The sequence below is a fragment of the Phaseolus vulgaris genome, chromosome 3 (genome assembly GCF_000499845.2).
Source record: "Phaseolus vulgaris cultivar G19833 chromosome 3, P. vulgaris v2.0, whole genome shotgun sequence".
Taxonomy (NCBI): Eukaryota; Viridiplantae; Streptophyta; class Magnoliopsida; order Fabales; family Fabaceae; genus Phaseolus; species Phaseolus vulgaris.
The window spans coordinates 9737516-9754802 of NC_023757.2; the positions used below are offsets into that span (position 1 = coordinate 9737516).

General features: G+C 35.7%; 1 protein-coding gene across 3 annotated transcripts in view; it reads left to right on the forward strand.

The window, feature by feature from the left end:
• LOC137806591 (PH, RCC1 and FYVE domains-containing protein 1) overlaps positions 1–15328 on the forward strand; it is a 34029-nt gene extending 18701 nt beyond the window's left edge. Inside the window, exons 9-10 of one of the 3 annotated variants that reach the window (XR_011080370.1) lie at positions 1073–1365; positions 14822–15135. Coding sequence is in view for 2 of the 3 variants with exons in the window: in XM_068606794.1 (XP_068462895.1) it covers positions 1073–1365; positions 14810–14912 (396 nt within the window). In the remaining variant the exon portion in view is untranslated. Of the gene's footprint in view, positions 1–1072; positions 1366–14809 lie in introns of all 3 variants that reach the window. The other 2 variants (XM_068606795.1, XM_068606794.1) reach the window with 2 other exon arrangements.
• The last annotated feature ends 1959 nt before the right edge of the window (positions 15329–17287 follow it).

Below are 17287 nucleotides of genomic sequence, written 5' to 3' on the forward strand. Positions count from 1 at the left end.
AATTGGTATCTTGTTTTCAGACACACTTCTAAACTTCAACAGGAATACCATCTGGATCGCCAACTTTGAAGGCCTTCTTTTACCTCTTCAATCCAAATTGAAAAGCTTATAAAAAATAATTCTCCCTTCTGTTTATGATATTTCCCTTCTAAATCTTTAATACATTTGTGCTATAAATGTTTGGACTGAGAGAATGAAGAAAAAAGAGTATGTTAGGAATAGAGCTCTAGAAAAACAATCTTATGTTTGTCTTCCCATACAAACTCCATGGAAAGTGTATAATAAGTGTTGTATTGCTGACAAACCAATCATAAATGGCAAAAACACTGGTGACCTGTTGATGGATTTAAGATTTTTTTTGGTATATAAAATAATTTTGAAATATGTTAGAATTGTGATAAGCTATATGTTTACTTCAGCTTTTCCATAATCAATTATTAAGGAAAAAGTTGGACAATTCACTGGGCTATGTCCATCTAGACACTTGCCTGACAAAGGTTAAATGACAATGAACATGATTATTATGGAGGTGGTTAATATTAACTACTTGAGACGCAAAGTTGACTAACTGTTCGACATTTCAAAAGTCTCATGTCACTACTAACAACACATCAATTCTCGTTCAGTTAACTAACTATATGCATGTAATTAAAACCACTTGTGATAGTCAATAATCTCATGACTCTATTAACTATTTACGAGGCAAAGTTAATCACACTATTAACTGCATATTGATAATTGTATACAATCACGTTCATTTAATTTTAACTAGTTAGACAAAGTTAATCATATTTATACACGTGATTGACTACCTGTGATGGGTGGACGCAGGGTGGAAAAACCCAATGACATGTTAACCGGGACTCTATTTTTTAAAAAAATCTATCAGAAAGCAGAAAAAAAGTTATTTTTTTAGTAAAACTGTACCAAACATGCACTAAATCTATGATATATTGTTTTTTGCTTGTGGCAGGCAAGTGATGCTGGATTAAGTGATTTCTGTGAAGTTTACTATTCTTGTGCTTTAGCCCTTGATGAATTATCTGACTCTGGATGTTTAATTGTGTTACAGTTAAAGGAAATGGTGGAAAGAGTGCCAGAAAGACACAATGATGACTCCAGTACAGAGCTCGGTGCTGAATACACTCAAAATATTATTGATCATTCCTTAGATGTGAGCCATATAAGAAACACTGCCATTCTAAAAAATGAAGGCAGCAGCAATGTAGCAAATCTGATATTACCTAATGGTGCCAAAACACAAAGTGGGAAGGCAGAGTGGGTAGTGCAAGATGAAACAGGTGTGTTCGTGAGTTTGTCCCCCCAGCCAGGTGGTGGTAATGAGCTTATGCGTGTTCGCTTCAGGTATGCTATGCTCTAAATTTTTAAGCATATCAAAACTTTATCGCATTCATATAGATCTATTACAAATAGTTTATGAGCTCATATTCTCCAATTAAATGAGAAGTGACGCCGCTTTGTTAAAGACCATTTTGCATGTGTTGGGTTTCCTCTTTTCACCTATAAATGTTTTTATCAGTACTTTTAACTAAGAGCATGGTGGATGTTGGTGATCAAGCTGTTCAAAGTACTTTTTCAACCACCTCATGTATTCTATATCTATTCTGTTTTAACCATTTATTTTTATCTATTTCTTTTCCTTATCGAATCTGAAACTCAATAGAGATTATATTAAGGGACCATCATTCCTTACATCTACATCCATCTACAACTTGTTACTCCACGAAAACATGGAATACTATTAGAGGTGGTTGATGTGGGGGATGGATAGAGCTTCTGTATTCATGCAGCTTTCTGAGTGCATGCTGCTCGCACTATTGTACTGTCTGAAAATGAGGCCCTAATAGAAAATTGTTCCCATAGAATGTCACAATTCAAGCTATCAACACCTGCTATAACTTTGAAGTGGTCAAAGATTGTTCATTTTAGTGAATATCTTTACAATGAATTGAATAATCTGATCCATTATACCATTTTTTCCTTAAAGAAAGAAAAAGCAGATTTTTGTTGCTTTAAATACATTATAAGTCATAGACTAATTGATTGACACAAGTGATAGCGGCTTGTGTTCCTATGAGGATATTAATTATTGCATACGACGGTGATGATTAATATGTAGGGTTTTGCATTTTTCTCCCCATGAATTTAAATCTGCACCCCCATGGGGGTGAATTGACAAAGTTGTTCTTGAAAAAATACACTCTGGATTTTATATTCTGGAATGTGCAATCTGCGCTGAATTGTACAATCTAAAATGTATTTCTGTATCTGGAAATACTTTTTGGAATGTGCAATCCAGAAGGTAATAGTGCTTTCTGTATTGCATATTCCAGAAAGTATTTTTGGATTGTTCAATTTGAAATGTATTATTACATTCCAGAATGTATTTGTTTTGTGGAGAAAAAGAAACACTTGTGAATAAAAGAGATGAGTATACATTCATATACTAAATTCTAAGAGTGTGGATTTCAAAAGTCATATGCAACAATAAAATAGTGTGCAAGAATAAATTCAATTGTATACAAAGCTAACATATGTGCGTGTAATTCCTAACATCTTTGTAAAACTTTGCATCGTACTAACATAATAGGAAGACCATAACATAGCCTCTGGATAACAGTTTGTAGACCACGATATGTTTATAGTTGGTATGGGAGAACCATCCTGCAATTTTACTTGCACCAGATTCCATCATATAATATAATCGGTAAGTAGTTGGGAATATGAATGTAAACACATTAAAACAAACATTACAGAAATACTTGAACAAAATGTGAATCGTTTACATATGAATCGATGCATACTGATATCAGTTGGAAGATTACTTCGTGATGGGAATATAATGATAAACACAACATTGTATCTCCTAGCAATCAAATATCCCAAATCGGGCATAATGATTTATTTGTTTACACTAACTTGCAAAGACAATAATGTCAGTTAGATTGTCATCATTATAACGTAGAAGTTGGAAAAAAGTGTTAGGTGTGTCATAACTTATCGTTGACATTTCATCCACAAGTAATGATCTTTTTAGTTGGTCTACCCGTTCATAACCACCCAACAATGTAGCATCTTCATCTCGTCACTCAAGGTTATCATACTCGAGAGTCTACGTAGACTCGTGGGAGGTCTGTAAACTCGACTCGTAAACCCGACTCATAGACTCGTAAACCCGACTCATAGACTCGTAAGAGTCTACTTCATATAAAAATTCTGTTGCATAAATTATGTTATAATTAAGTGCAGATTCCATTTTATATTTATTAGGACAGATTTGTTAGTGATTTGATTTTTTTTTTTTTTTTTTTTTTTAAGTGGAAAGAAATAGATGAAATATATTTCTGAGATATCTTACAAATGTGATTACAGTCTCTATTTATAGACTGTTTTACAACCTAATTAAAGAAAGAAATAATAGGCAATGAAAGCCAGAAATAATGAGTGTTTAAAGCTTTACAAATCAAATAAAATCAAATCACTAACAAATCTGTCCTAATAAATATAAAATGGAATCTGCACTTAATTATAACATAATTCTCCTGATTATGCAACACTCCCCCTCAAGTTGGTGAATGTATATCTATCATTCCCAACTTGCAAGTAAGATCTTCGAATTGTTTTGTGGGAAGTCCCTTAGTAAACATATCTGCCAATTGGAGTCTTGAAGGGATGTACTCAGTGGCTATAAGACCATCATCCAACTTCTCTTTAATAAAGTGTCGGTCTATCTCTACGTGCTTTGTTCGATCATGTTGAACCGAATTGTGTGCAATACTGATAGCGGACTTATTATCACATGCCAAACCCATAGGAGCTTCATATTTTATTTTTAGGTCATCAAGTATGATCTTCATCCATAAGAGTTCACACACCCCTTGAGCCATGACTCTAAATTCTGCCTCTGCACTTGATCTTGCAACTACATTTTGCTTCTTGCTCCTCCATGTCACCAGATTTCCACCCAAGAACATGCAGTAGCCTGTGGTGGATCTCCTATCAACAATCGATCCTGCATAGTCAGCATCAGTATATACTTTCATGGATAAGTTTTCCCCCTTTTTGAATAGCAATCCTTTTCCTGGAGAGGCTTTTAAGTACTGAATAATTTTATCTACTGCCTGCAAGTGTCTTTCTCTTGGATCATGCATAAATTGACTAACCACACTAACTGCATAGGCTATATCTGGCCTAGTGTGTGAAAGATAAATGAGTTTTCCCACAAGTCTTTGATATTGTGTCTTCTCCACTTTTGGGTTTTCCTCATCATTCCCAATCCTATGATTTTGCTCTATTGGCACTCCAGTGGGCTTACAACCCAACTTACCAATCTCTTTGAGAAGATCAAGGATGTATTTCCTTTGAGAAATAAAGATGCCTTGTCTCGAGGAAGCAACCTCTATCCCAAGGAAGTACTTCAGCTTCCCAAGATCCTTCATTTCAAATTGAGCAGCTAGTCTCTCCCTCAAATTTTGTTTTTCAATCTCATCATCACCTGTAATAATCATATCATCTACATAGACCAAAAGTAGAGTGAGTTTACCATTCTGAGAATGTTTTATAAACAGAGTATGGTCACCTTGGCTTTGTCGGTACCCCAAAGATACCATAGCTTGAGTAAACCTTCCAAACCAAGCACGAGGTGATTGTTTAAGACCATATAGGGCCTTCTTAAGTCTGCACGCCTTATTCCCTTCATTAACAATACCATAACCAGGTGGAATCTCCATGTATACTTCTTCCTCCAAGCTTCCATGCAAGAAGGCATTTTTAACATCAAATTGATGCATTGCCCAACCAAAGTGTGCTGCCAGGGAGAGAATAATCCTGACGGTATTCATTTTTGCCACTGGAGCAAAAGTCTCCTCATAATCGATCCCATAGGTTTGAGTGTACCCTTTTTCAACCAACCTTGCGTTATACCGATCCAGTGTGCCATCAGACTTATACTTAACTGTGTATATCCACCTACAACCCACTGCTTTCTTATCTTTTGGTCTCTCTACAATCTCCCAAGTCTCATTCCTTTCTAACGCGCTCATTTCTTCATTCATGGCTCGAATCCAGTTCTCATCTTTTAAGGCTTCTTGTACCGATGAAGGGATTTTGATAGAATCAATAGCTGAAAGAAAACTCTGGTGCTGCATAGAAAGTTTTTCTGTAGACACAAATTGGGATATAGGATATTTGGCACAAGATCTTTTTTCTTTTCTCAAGGCAATAGGTAAATCATTTAGGTTAGGTTCAAAAGCAGTATTTAAGGTGTCCTCAAGAGTCTCACTGGTATGAGTTCTTACCTCCGGTTCAGACAATTGAAGTTGCTGTTCGACCAGGACGGGTTCTTGTTGCCTTCGCTGATATTGTTTTCCAAAATATTTGTCTTCATTATTCTTCTCTGGTAATGATGTTGGTGCAGGGTCTTTGTCATCCTCCCTAAGAACGAAATCCTGCAACAAAGGAAAAGGTGGCAACTCAAGGTCCTCAGCTTCTTGAATACTCTCCCCCTGAAGCTGAGAACTAGGAAAGAAAGACTCTGTTTCATGGAAGGTGACATCTTTGGAAATATACACTTTACGACTTTGAGGATGATAACATTTGTATCCCTTTTTGTTAGGGGCATAACCTATGAAGACACATTTGATGGCACGAGGATCTAACTTACCCCGATAAGGACTATGAACATGGACAAAAGCAGGACAACCAAAGACACGATTCTGAAGACTATTCAACATGGGAATAGAAGGATAGAATGTGGTCATAACCTGAATAGGAGTAACACCCTTTAGAACCCGAGAGGGTAATCTATTAATCAAATAAGTGGCAGTCAAGACTGTTTCCCCCCAGTAAGATCTAGGAACAGATGTTTGGAAAAGTAAAGCTCGAGTAACCTCAAGGAGATGACGATTTTTCCTTTCAGCAACCCCATTTTGTTGAGGAGTGTCCACACAGGTTAATTCATGAACAACTCCATTTTCCTCAAGGAACTTGGAAAGGTTTTGGTTCACATATTCTCTTCCATTATCAGAACGCAATCTCTTAATTGGACTTTCAAATTGTGTTTGAATCATTCTGTAAAACTTTACAAACAAGTGAAAAACTTCAGACTTATCTTTCATGAGGAATATCCAAGTAACCCGAGTACAATCATCAATAAATGAAACAAACCATTTTGCACCCGAGATATTAGGAATAGATGAAGGTCCCCATACATCTGAATGAATAAGATCAAAAGGTTTAGAACTTTTATTACCATTCGGAGGAAAAGTTGTCCGATGGTGTTTAGCAAACTGACAAACATCACAATGAAATGACTCAGCAGACACTTTTGTAAATAAAACAGGAAATAAGGACTTTAGGGTACTAAATGGAGGATGACCAAGACGTCTGTGTTGAAGCCATATCTGAGAGGATGACCAAGATTCACGACCTTGCTGAAGATTAGAAGTGTGTGCCTGTAGTCTAACACCCTTTTTACTTTCTTCATGCTGTAAATAATATAACCCGCCCTGCTCTTTAGCAATTCCAATAGTCTTCCCCGTGGCAAGATCCTGAAAAACACAATGGGAAGGGAAAAATACCACTGCACAATTTAAATCTTGGGTAATCTTTTGAATAGACAAGAGGTTATTGGATAGTTTGGGAACATGAAGCACATTTTTTAAAGGAAATGAAGGTTGAAGGTGAATGTTACCACGACCATTAATGGGGGTAGTGGAACCATTAGCAACAGTAATATATGGCTTACCGGATAAAGTAGTGTAGGATGAAAAAAGAGAGGAATGAGGTGTCATATGATCAGTAGCACCAGAGTCTATAATCCATATATTTTCAGTACTAGAAGCATTAAAGGATAAAAAAATAGAACTCTTACCACTCATAGTAAAGGAACAATAGCTAGATGGCTTACTAAGGGAGTCCATGAGAGTTCAAAACAAACTTTTTTCAGATTGGCAAAATTTGATCCTGTTCACGCAAAAAAAAAAAAAAAAAAAACCGCCGGAAAAATTTTCCGGTAAAAAAATATTCATGATACCAATTCCACAATATTAAAATAAACAAGTTCATATAACAACAAAATATTAGTTGTCAAACTGATAAGATAATTAAATAATCAAAATAACACAAATGCTATCAAGTTTAAAAGTCTCATTAATCTAATCCTCTAAGGAAAAGAAAGAATAGGGTAAATCCCTTGTGTATATTGAACACATAGGGTTATGTTTATATAGGAAAAAGAAACATATGGGCTAAGCCCATTACATAAATATGAGATATCTAACAATATCTATAATATCTCATAATATCAAATAATATCTAATTATATCTAATAATATTTAACACTCCCCCTCAAGCTGGTGCATATAGATCATATGTACCCAGCTTGTTACAAATGTAATCAATCCTAGGTCCTCGTAAGGGTTTAGTAAAAATATCTGCTAATTGATTATTTGAATTAACAAACTCAGTCTTGATATCTCCTGATATTATCTTTTCTCGAATGAAATGACAATCAATCTCTCAATATGTTTTGTCCTTTCATGAAAAACTGAATTTGAGCTAATATGAAGAGCAGCCTGATTATCACATATCAGTGTCATTTGAGTAACCTCTCCAAATTGCAATTCTTTAAGTAACTGTTTAAGCCAAATAAGCTCACAAGTAGCCGAGGCCATAGCTCTATATTCTGCTTCTGCACTAGATCTTGCCACGACACTTTGTTTCTTGCTCTTCCAAGAGATCAAGTTATCACCAATGGAGACACAATAACCAGAAGTTGACCTTCTATCAGATGGAGATCCTGCCCAATCAGCATCTGAATAACAAACGACTTTAGTATGGTTATTATGACCATATAACAAACCTTTTCCAGGAGAGCCTTTAATGTACTTCACTATACGAATGACTGCATTCCAATGATCTTCACATGGAGAATTAAGAAATTGACTCACCACACTGACTGCAAAGGAAATATCAGGACGAGTAACAGTGAGATAGTTCAATCTTCCAACTAATCTCCTGTACTTCTCAGGATCTGAAAGAGGCTCCCCCTGATTGGGTAGAAGCTTGACGTTGGGATCCATGGGAGTATCAACAGATTTCGAATTCATCAACCCAATTTCCTCCAAAATATCTAATGCGTATTTTTTTTGAGAGATAACAATACCAGTATTGGATTGTGCTACCTCAATCCCCAAGAAATATCTGAGTTTGCCGAGATCTTTGGTCTGAAAGTGTTGACAAAGGTGTTGTTTTACTTGTGAGATGCCATGGTGATCACTGCCTGTAAGAACAATGTCATCAACATATACTACAAGATAGATACACCCAGCACTCGAGTGACGATAAAAAACTGAATGATCGCCTTCACTGCGAGTCATACCAAATTGTTGAACAACATTGCTAAATTTTCCAAACCAAGCCCTAGGAGACTGCTTGAGGCCATATAAGGATTTGCGAAGACGACATACCAATCCAGAAGACTCCCCCTGAGCAACAAAACCGGGAGGTTGCTCCATATAAATTTCTTCCTGCAAATCCCCATTAAGAAAAGCATTTTTAACATCCAGTTGATAAAGAGGTCATTGTTGAAGAGCAGCCATAGCTATGAATAAGCGAACAGAGGCCATCTTTGCTACTGGAGAAAAAGTATCACCATAGTCTAAACCAAAAATTTGGGTATAACCCTTAGCCACAAGACGAGCTTTGAGACGATCAATAGTACCATCAGGACCAACTTTGATAGCAAAAATCCACCTGCAACCAACAACAGATTTCCTAGATGGTAAAGGAACAAGTTCCCAAGTTCCATTATTCTGAAGCGCATTCATTTCATCAAGCATGGCCTGACGCCAACCAGGATGGGCTAAGGCATCACCTACAGATTTTGGAATGGATACAGAAGAAATAGACGAAAGGCAGGTATAAAAGGGTTGAGATAGTCTATGGTAACTCAAAGCAGTATAATGTGGAGAGGGATTACGAGTAGAACGTATACCTTTACGGATAGCAATAGGAAGATCAGGTTCAACAGTCGGAGGTTCAACTATAGGAGCCGGAGGGGGATGAGGTGTTGGCACCAGAATAGAGTCTGCTGATGGACGATGAGACGGTTGACGACGACTATACACCTGAAGAGTTGGCGGCGGTGGTGAATTGTTAGGTGCACTAGGCACAACAAGAGGAATATTAACTTGATTAGATGAAGAAATTGAAGGAGAAGGACAAGACTTAAAGTAAAGGGAAGATTCACTGAAGGTGACATCTGCTGAAATAAAATAACGGTTTAAAGACGGTGAGAAACATTTATATCCTTTTTGTGATCTAGTGAACCCTAAAAAGACACATTTGTGTGACTTAGGAGATAATTTATCAAGACCAGGACTAAAATTATGAACAAAACATGTGGACCCAAAAACTTTGGGAGGTAAAGAGTGGAGAGGGTCATGTGGAAATAAAATAGAATGAGAAATTTTGTTATCTAAAACTGAAGATGGCATGCGATTAATGAGATAACATGCACTAAGAACAGCATCACCCCAAAAACGCTGAGGAACATCACCATGGATTAAAATAGTACGAGTTGTTTCAACAAGATGTCTATTCTTGCGCTCAGCTACCCCATTTTGTTGAGGTGTATAAGCACATGAAGTTTGATGAAGAATACCATGAGAAGCCATAAAATTTTTAAAAGAATGAGAAAGATACTCACGTCCATTATCACTGCGCAAAATTCGGATGGAAATTCCAAATTGATTTTTAATTTCATTGTAAAATATTTGAAATATAGAAAACAACTCAGAACGGTTTTTCATTAAAAATACCCAAGTACATCTTGAATAATCATCAATAAAAGTAACAAAATACTGAAATCCTAAATTAGACTTAATACGACTTGGTCCCCAAATGTCAGAGTGAACTAAGGCAAAAGGAGATGAAGCACGTTGTGAGACACTACGAGGAAAAGAACTACGAATGTGTTTCCCTAACTGACACGACTCACACGATAAAGTAGACACATTAGACAAACTTGGAACAAGCTGTTGCATCTTGGCAAGACTAGGATGACCCAACCGAGCATGAATGAGAGATGGAGAATCCATAATTGCGCCAACATGTGCAGAGATCTGTAGTTGATAAAGTCCATGAGACTCACATCCGGTGCCAATCATCCGTCCCGAACTCCGGTTCTGTAAAGTAACAAAATCTTTGGTAAAAGAAATAACACAGTCAAGGGAACGAGTGAGACGACTAATGGATAATAAGTTAAATGGAGACCCAGGGACATAAAGAACATTATCAATAGATAAAGATGAAAAAAGATTAATAGTACCAACACCATGTGATGGTACCTTATATCCATTGGCCATGGTAACTGAAGGTAAATAACCCGTAGTAAATAGGGAAGAGAAAAAAGATTTATTACCAGTAATGTGATCAGTGGCACCTGAATCTAGAACCCAAGGGCCATGGGAAGTGGAGTGAGTGAGGCCAACAAAAGATGTACCTGAATGTGCAACAGAAGCCGTGGAACTAGGGTTCTGACGATCCTCATACCATTTAAGAAATTCATTGAAAATAGCAGGCTGGCTTGGGGTATCAATTGAAGTATGGTCCATGGTAGAAGGTTGCACAGGGGCAATTTGAGCAACCGCAACAGATCTAGGAGGACGACCATGTAAGGCATAACATCTGTCAATTTTGTGGCCAAGTTTGCCACAATGGTCACACTTGTGACACCCTTTGCCCGACTTGTGAGGGCGAGTACGATCATTATGCTGAGATACTAAAGCAGAAGAGTCATCAACATGAGACGTTATATCAGCGGTGTGTTTACCTGGCACGCGCAAAAGGGTAGAACAAGTGGAAGTAAAATTGGGCACAATAGGAGATCCCAAAATTTGATCACGAACGTGAGAATAATCATCAGGAAGACCATGTAAACCCAATAACATGAAGAACTTGGATCTTTGTTCTAGTTCTTGAGAAGGAGTAGAGGCAGGAGGTAATAACTCATTAAAATCATGAAGAAGAGCATGAAGTTTACCTAGATATTCTGCCATTGTACCATCAAGACGTTTGGGAGCAACAATTGTGAGAAGATTTTGACACACACCATAAAAACGTTGAGTATCATTGGTGCATAATAATTTTGCTTGTTCCCAAACTTCTGAACATGTTTCATAGGTACGAAAAATTTGTTTTAAAGATGAGTGAATGGTCGATTTGATAACAATGCATAATTGAGCATCAATTTTCGACCAACGAACAATGTCATTTTCAGCAAGAGTAGGATGAGTAAGATGATCAACATAACCTTGACTCTTAAGCCATAATTTAATATCTGATGCCCAAGTGTCATAATTGGTTCCATCCAATTTGTCAATGGAAAGATGAACATTGACGTAATTAGTATAAATAGATGAATCCGGCATAATGACTGAAGAAGAAGCCATAGTGGCAGCGGAAGTGGAAGAAGCCATAAAAGATAAGGACAAATCCAGTCACCGGTTAATTGGCGGGAGCAACAAAGATGAAGGCTCCGACAGCAATTCCGGCGAGATTCCGGCGGCGGCTCCGGCGAAGGTCCGGCAAAGTTCCGGCGAAGTTCCGGTGAAGGTCCGGCGAAGTTCCGGCGAAGTTCCGGGGAAGGTCCGGCGAAGGTCTGGAGGCGGGTACGGCGAGACAGTGGGGGTGGTGGCTGGAAAATTCCAGTGAATAGTGGATTCACCAATAAAAATTGAACCCTAAACCCTAAACTCTAACCTTATGCTCTAATACCATGTTAAAGGAAAAGAAAGAATAGGGTAAATCCCTTGTGTATATTGAACACATAGGGTTATGTTTATATGGGAAAAAGAAACATATGGGCTAAGCCCATTACATAAATATAAGATATCTAACAATATCTATAATATCTCATAATATCAAATAATATCTAATTATATCTAATAATATCTAACAGTTATCAAACAACTTCAAAGCGTTTCACACATTTCACAAATGCATCACGGTCTCCACAATCCATCATAGAGGCCCATGCATCCATAACAAATTTTCATGCCTCCAGAAAGTCCATATTATTGTGGAACTGACATCGAAGGTTGGTGGCTTTGGGAAACACACTGCTAGTTGCATTTAATAAGGCAAAATCCCTTTCCTTGACAATTACTAGAGGATATCTGCCCTAACAAACAACTCTCTAAATCTTTAAAGGGCCCACATGAAGTTGTTTTCTCGTTCTGTTGCTGACCATGCAAAAGTAGTAAAGAAAATCAATCCTGTGGACATCACCAACTATTTCAAGCAAAGGCAACCTATATTTGTTGGTTTTGTGTGTGTTGTCCATCAAGAAGATAATGATGAATGCATTCACCAACTTAACCACATCGGGATGTGTCCAAAAAAGATTTGTAACATCTATATAAACTCATTACGTAAACTTCAATGAATATAATTGTCACACTCTGGCAACATAATCAATTGCTGCATTTCAGTTCTGCCTTCTCTATTTGATCTCTTATATACATATCTAGCACTGTAAACTTGCCTTATTGTTGTCATGTTGTCCTTATTGTGTTCTTTCAAAATAAGTAATGTGTTTGCCGACTTCATTAAACTTTTAGTCATGTCAATAATCATCAAATGCTCATTTGCTTTTAATCTATTAGCATAAGGGTGATCAACTTAGACAATTCATAGTTGATATATCACATATTATCCTTAAAACCCAACCTTCATCACGAGCAACTGGTATGCCTCACTATTTAAAAGGGCAATCACACTTTCTTGTACCAATTATAGTCACTTTCAGATCATTTATGTATTTCCTATGCTTACCATCCCTTTCACCACCTAACAACACTCATGTATTCCTTTCCTGTTATCCATTTGTTTTGTCAGATGTCAATATGACAACTACAAAACCTAGTCCAAATGTTACGCACCCATTTGAAGTCATCTTGTGTACCCAATACCTACACAAAATACAACACATTTTCAGAATATCGGATGTCACATGTCTTCAATTGTAATCGATGAAATTACACTTACCTCATCCGTTGTAAATGGCCAAACGTAGTTTCCTCCAACCAATTCATCTTCAGATTCACTGACTTCATTATGTTGGACTCATCCATGTTAGATAACTTATCTACTTTGTTGGATATTTTCCTCCACCATTTGCATCTTTATATTCAACAACCACTATCAATTACATCACATCACATCTTCAATTAAAAACAAAAAATTTAAATAAATGTTAAAATTCATCACATCTATATTTCGGTACATAAAATCTAGAATACAAGTATGTATTTTGGAACATAGAATCTAAAATGTGTATATGTATCCAGATTCTATGTTCCAGAATACATATTTGTATTTTGGATTCTAATTTCCAGAATACAATATGGAATACAAATATGTATTCTGGAACGTATACATATATGCATTATGGATTCTACGTTTTGGTATACATATTTTGTATTTCGGATTTTATGTTATAGAATATAAAAAAAATTAACTCACCATTTTGGACCATTTTGGAATGTACAATTTGGAAGGTTATCGGATTGTATATTTTGGAACTCAACCTGCAAAACAAAAAACACAAACTTACCGAAATCACTAACTAACCGCCCATCAACTAAACTGCCACCATCACCAGCCACCCACCAGCAGCAGCCTCCACCAAGCACACCAACCACTACGAGCCAACACAAACTTTCCAAACTTGAGAAATTCTCCAAAGCAACACATTGCCACCCACATTTGAACATTTATATTCAGAAGGGCAAAGTCAGCATTTAATAATGTATGGGCGTGCAGTTATAATTTCATGGGGGTGTACAATGCAAAACCCCAGTCTATATGGTTATGGTCAACAAAAAAGAAATCATAGTGTTGCTTTTTGCATGGTCTAATCTTCCAAATTTTAAAATATTTTTGTTGATATTTAAAATTACATGGGGCTGTTTGGATACAAAGCTATAAGTGTTTTTGGAGTTTCTCTACTGGGATAAACGTTTTATTTAACCCTTTTATTATTTATTTATGAATAGATTTCAAAATGACATAAAAATATTTATGAAGAGTTTTCAGAATGGCTCATAGTTGACTACAATATATTTCCATTTGCAACACTTGTGTCAAAATAACCTTTTTACTTTGCGATGTCTAAAGTCAATTTATTTACTGGCTGGACCTCTGGCAATTCCTTATTTGAAAATTATTTGATTGTTTACAGAAGGAAAAAGTCTTACCTGTCCAGTAATTGTATTTACATCGGTTAAGATTTAAAATTCAGACATCATGCAGAGGTTAACCCTTCCATAGCGGCACTTGATTCACTATGATATCGCTACAGAATCAATCTTACAGCATATACCTTTATTTATACTTTGTCGATTTTATTTAACCCCTTGATTCTTTAAGTGAATGATGACAATACTTACCAAAAATTAGTATTTCTTGTAAATGTGCAAAGTATTATGGTAAGTAAGTTATCACTTTTCGAGTGAGTAGAGAACAATATATTGAGAAATAATTATGGTCTGATTTTTTGTTTGGCATATCCTCGATCCTAATTGAGATCGAGGACTGAGGGGAAGGAGACATTTTTATTCTCCCCATAGCAAGCTATTTGTATGTGTAGCAAAAAAAAAGGAAAAATAAAATCTACTGTATTTTTTAAAAATATTTTAGGAATATGTGGTGAATGTTTAAGAATATTTTCTTTATCTGTCTGTCCAGCAATGAGGTTTCCTGCACACTTAACTGAAATTATCAGTTGTTTTTACAGTCGAAAGCATTTCACAGAAGAAGAGGCTGAAAAGTGGTGGGCCGAAAATGGAACCAAAATATTGGAGCGGCACAATATAGTTGCTTTATAGAATATGCAAGAGAATCTGTTCCCCGGAGAAAAGCTTATCCTTCTTCTGTGCACTATCGAAGCAGTAAATTCTTTTCCCCTCTTCCCTCTTCCAAAATTAACAAGGATCTTCTCCAAAATTGACAGGTAGGATACAAAATTATGGGAAAAAAAAAACCACAGCAGGAGGAAACTTGTAACTTTCCAGAAAAATGGTTCTACAACCTCCCTCCCCTCAGCCAAAGAAAAAAAAAATGGAAAATAGCAGAATTTTTTTTTCTTTACTGAACTTACACTGACAAGTGTGGTGCAAATTCAGCTGTTTTATTTTTGGTATAACTGCGTGTATGTTTACTTGCAGCTGAGGATTCTTTTCAGTTTCTTTTTGCCTATTGTATAGCTACTTCTCTTGCAACCTAGTGATCTCTTGCCAACCTAGTGATCTCTTGCTGTGCATTTTGACAATTTGCTCACTCCATTTAGAGCATAGCGAGGCACTGCACTTTACATCCTTGGTTGTATGAGCGTTTAATGTTGGTCCCTTTACCATTCTGATACTCAATAACTTTCCAAAGGTACAGACGGGGATAGTATTTAAATTTGACTAGGTATCCTCAGTAAAATGAGGATTTGTACATTTGGTAGTTATTCATTTTTTTAAGCCCCGTATAGTCTGTTGGTTTCATTTTTCATTCTTCGGACTCGGACACCATTTTTTGCCGTAAATTTGGATCATCATTGGTCCTTTGATAGACTTCATTAGTAACGCCAATTTCTGATTATCATCTCCTAAAATCTTGCAGAGGTTGTTATTGGCAAATGTGGGAAAAATGGTGACTACCCTCAAGTGCATCTTCATGGGAGTAAGTAGCAAAAGTACCATCTTTTTCTTCCTCAAGTTTCTTGCCTACCCAGAGCTCCATGGCCTATCACGAGTCTTTTTCCCTTCACTATATCCTGCTGTTGAAATTGGAAGTGGAAAGTTCCATGGTTCGTTACATTGTTCTTAAACCTTTTAAGACTTCAGGCTCTGATCCGAATTCTCCGATTTAGTTGAAGCATTGAGGGACGGACAAGATAAAACAACGACTTCACATACAGTCATATAACAGAGAAACGGGTGCATTAATTTTCTTGAACTTTAATAATTAATGACTCAATTAAAGTTAGTAAGAGTTATGCATACGGCTAACTATTGGGAATAAGAATGATGTAGTGAGTGAGGGAGGTGGCTGCAATCAATGCATAAGGAAAATAGCCACTTTACTGAAATCAAAGCTTGCTGTGGGTCAATCCATTTTTGGTTGGACTGTGCTGGCGGTAGTAGTTTTGTTAATTCAATCCAGCTCATATCATCATAGGCAACAGCCTTATATTTTAACTTCCTATAAGTTTTATGACATTATTAATTTGAATCTTTTTTCCCCACCAACCTCCATTCATTTTATAAGATGGTGCTTTTTTAAATACAAATTACAGATAACAAGAATTAAAGTAGTTGTCCTTGGAGTAATGTCTAACCTCTTATTTTTCTCTTTAAATCTTTGATACATGCATTATTAGGAAGTGAAAGTGAGAGTATTCCCATTTCATAATAGACATTTAGATGACATGAACATAATAATACAAGAGTTGTTCGTGGAAATAACTGGTTTAGAAGATAGTTATGAAATATTGGTATGTTTGAATAAACTTATTTAAAAGTAGATTTAAAAATAAAAATAAAATCATTTTTTCATATATATAAGAATAAAGGTAACTTATTATAGCGAGATTGATTTTTGTTATCAATCATTTTGATATTTAAAATAAGGATATAGACAATCTATCTCAAGATCTTTTGGTACTCATTTAGAGAAGAGGTACAGAACTGATAATTGTGTTTATTAAACATCTAACCCTTAGTATACTTTCATAACACGAAAAAACTTTCTTGAAATAACGATATTTTTTGTATTTTCTCGCTATTATTTAACAATTTCAAAATTGAAACAAATTTTTTATCAAAATATTTTTCTGTTTTTTCACCTTTATATTATGTATATTTTAAATGCTAGGAAATAATATAATAATATTTCACTTTAAAAATAATTTATTATTTGACCATAATAAATTCACTAATTTAATAATTATTCAAATTAATTTCTTTAACAAAGGTTATAATATTTGAAAAATATATCAATCAAATTAATATAATATCTAAGGTAGACATTTAATCATATTTCTCAATGTTCGAAAATATAAAGTGATATTATTTTATTTTCAACAATTGTTAGAAATATAATATAATATTGTTGAATAGAATATTTATCACTTTATAGATAATTATAGGATAGTTAGAAATAATTATTTTTACTTAAGATAATAAGAGCTTTATAAACAATTATAGGATAGCTA